Source organism: Penaeus monodon, chromosome 25 (assembly GCF_015228065.2).
Source record: "Penaeus monodon isolate SGIC_2016 chromosome 25, NSTDA_Pmon_1, whole genome shotgun sequence".
Lineage (NCBI taxonomy): Eukaryota > Metazoa > Arthropoda > Malacostraca > Decapoda > Penaeidae > Penaeus > Penaeus monodon.
Window position 1 is genome coordinate 31,496,482 of NC_051410.1, and position 2,374 is coordinate 31,498,855.

Consider the following 2,374-nt stretch of genomic DNA (forward strand, 5'->3'; position numbering starts at 1 on the left):
GAAGTTGGAAAAAAGTAAGCCTATTACCATATAGATTATCATAAAAATATAATGCACTTTATAGTAATGTAATTAGTGACTAAGGGAAAGGGAAGAAGCATATTTTGTGCATGCAAATAATTTATATACTTAACATTAGATTAAAGGTGAGTTTTGAATGTAAGTGAAGAGGATGTATACATTAATTTTAATCCAAAACAAGTGTAATATAAAATGTATTTGCTTGCGCATCATGCTTTATTACTGTTTATGAATGAGTGAAGCTGTTAGTGTGAATTTTAGTTATATTTTCCAATGGAATGTTATATGTATCTTGTCACAGTACTACAGTTCGATTCAGTGAAGAAGGTAGGTGGTTTAGTTATATAATGCTAGAAGTTTTGTAGTGAGTATTACAGTTAAGTATACTTGTTTGGTTTGAAGTGGTATGTGTTTATATACTTACCTTTGCACAGTTTTGATCTTAGTATTTTTGGTTCATTTGGGGACAGCATTTAGCCCAAACATAAAGAAAGGTTTAAGGAATATGCTTTCTTAAAGTATGTTCATTATTTTAGTCATAACTAAAGAGAAATATATCTAAGGCCCCTTTTTGGTCGATTGTGTTTCTGATGTACTATTGATAGGTTTATAACACAAGTCATGTATTCGCTGTTTAAAAAAAGGACGACTACAATTTTTTGTCTTCTAGTCTTTCAAGTAACATCATTATTCAGTGAATCTAATTCCCTTGGTTGGATGAGGGATTTTCCATACCTGTCCATTGACACTGACAAATACACATGTATGTGCATGTGCCTGTGCATTTTAATCACATTAAACTCACATTGCACCATACCACAAATCAAACCACACTATACTACACATTATACACATTCGTACACACAGTCTCCAAAGTGTGTTTGCCAATGTGTGTATGTTTGTTTTGAATTAAAAGAAATTAAGGTACTCTTGCTTTACATTAAGCTTGCAGCCTTTACGTAGCCAAATCTCCATCCACTTTGGCTCAAATATTGACAAGAAGATTTAAGATATGCAACAACAAAGAAATAAGCCCAAATCCTCATAAAAGAGAGAAAGTAGTGATAATAATAAACGAATGATAACAGTCCACAGTGATTTGTGGAACTTCATGAAATGTATCATTAACAAACGTGACGAGTAGTAATGCCTTTATTTTCAAATGATCCAGGAAGTTTTGTTACTCCTTGACGATGATCACAAGCCCTCTTTCTCTATGGTTCTAGGGGGGTGGGGGGACTAGATTTTGAATGACAACTATAAGTAGTAAAAAAGACAATGAAAGAAGTAGAAGATACCTTGGCAGTATTGTATCAATTAACATACAGTTCAGCAGTAACGAACTGTGCTCACTCTACCTGAACTATCCTAAACTCTTCTTTATATAAGAAATTCTCCTTCAGAATGCAACACAGTAGTTGTAGTTTGCTGTAGTATTTGCAAGTAAATATTAAGGCCCAAATCAGTTGTCACTGATGCCAAGCAGGTATTTTTTTCTTTTTCACAGCTTGATAATTACAATGTCAGGGAAAATGCTGCCCTGAAAGTTAATATTAGCATTCCTAATCTGCGGCTGTTTGTGGGGAACATCCCAAAATCAAAGTCTAAAGAAGAAATTATGGAAGAATTTTCAAAACGCACAGGTAAAGTGAGAGCGCTCAAATGTTTGTTTGTACATCATCATTATCATGAGGTATTCCTCTGAAAAATGCAGGCTTGCCCCTTTTCCTCAGAGGAATACCTCTCCATTTTCATTACCGAATCTACTTGTCTTGAGGGCTGTGGAGTTTATTTCAGGGTTCCAAGTAGATTCACTTTTAAAACTTAATTTATGCCCATATACAGGAATCGTCATATCTTTTGCAGCTGAATGAATATGAAATTCAGCGCGGCAAAAAATTAGGGGTCACTATTTCATACAACAATCATCGATTGTTCGTAGGAAATATCCCCAAGAACAGGGAGCGACATGAATTATATGAGGAGTTTGCAAAGCACGCACGTAAGTTGACCTTTGTGTCACAGGTAGTCAGTGGCTTGTGGGTATGTCAGTCCTAGCTGTGCGTTCTGTCACCATTGACTTGGCAGCTTCTTACACTAAGAATGTGTTTTAAGTGGTCCCCTCTACATTATAGATTTGTAAAGCTAGACATTTCCACAATATAACTGGCTCTAAACATGGTTGCTTGATGGTGCATCATACTCACTGCTCCCCCTGTGAACTCCCCTCCCCCCATTCCACACATCCTAAGTTTATATCTCCCATGGAATAATTTAGTATTAGCACTGTTTGATGCTGTGCTGAAGCTATAGCATCCTTACCTGCAGCAGCTGAAAGGGTTTCAGTCATAGG

The 2,374-nt window shown here is 35.9% G+C and overlaps 1 protein-coding gene across 1 annotated transcript in view; it reads left to right on the forward strand.

The window, feature by feature from the left end:
• The window catches only part of LOC119589145 (heterogeneous nuclear ribonucleoprotein R-like), a gene marked incomplete in the record, with an annotated part of 129,871 nt that overhangs the window by 14,455 nt on the left and 113,042 nt on the right, over positions 1–2,374 (forward strand). The window contains 1 exon segment of the mRNA XM_037937721.1: positions 1,888–2,023. Within this exon segment, the coding sequence (XP_037793649.1) occupies positions 1,888–2,023 (136 nt within the window).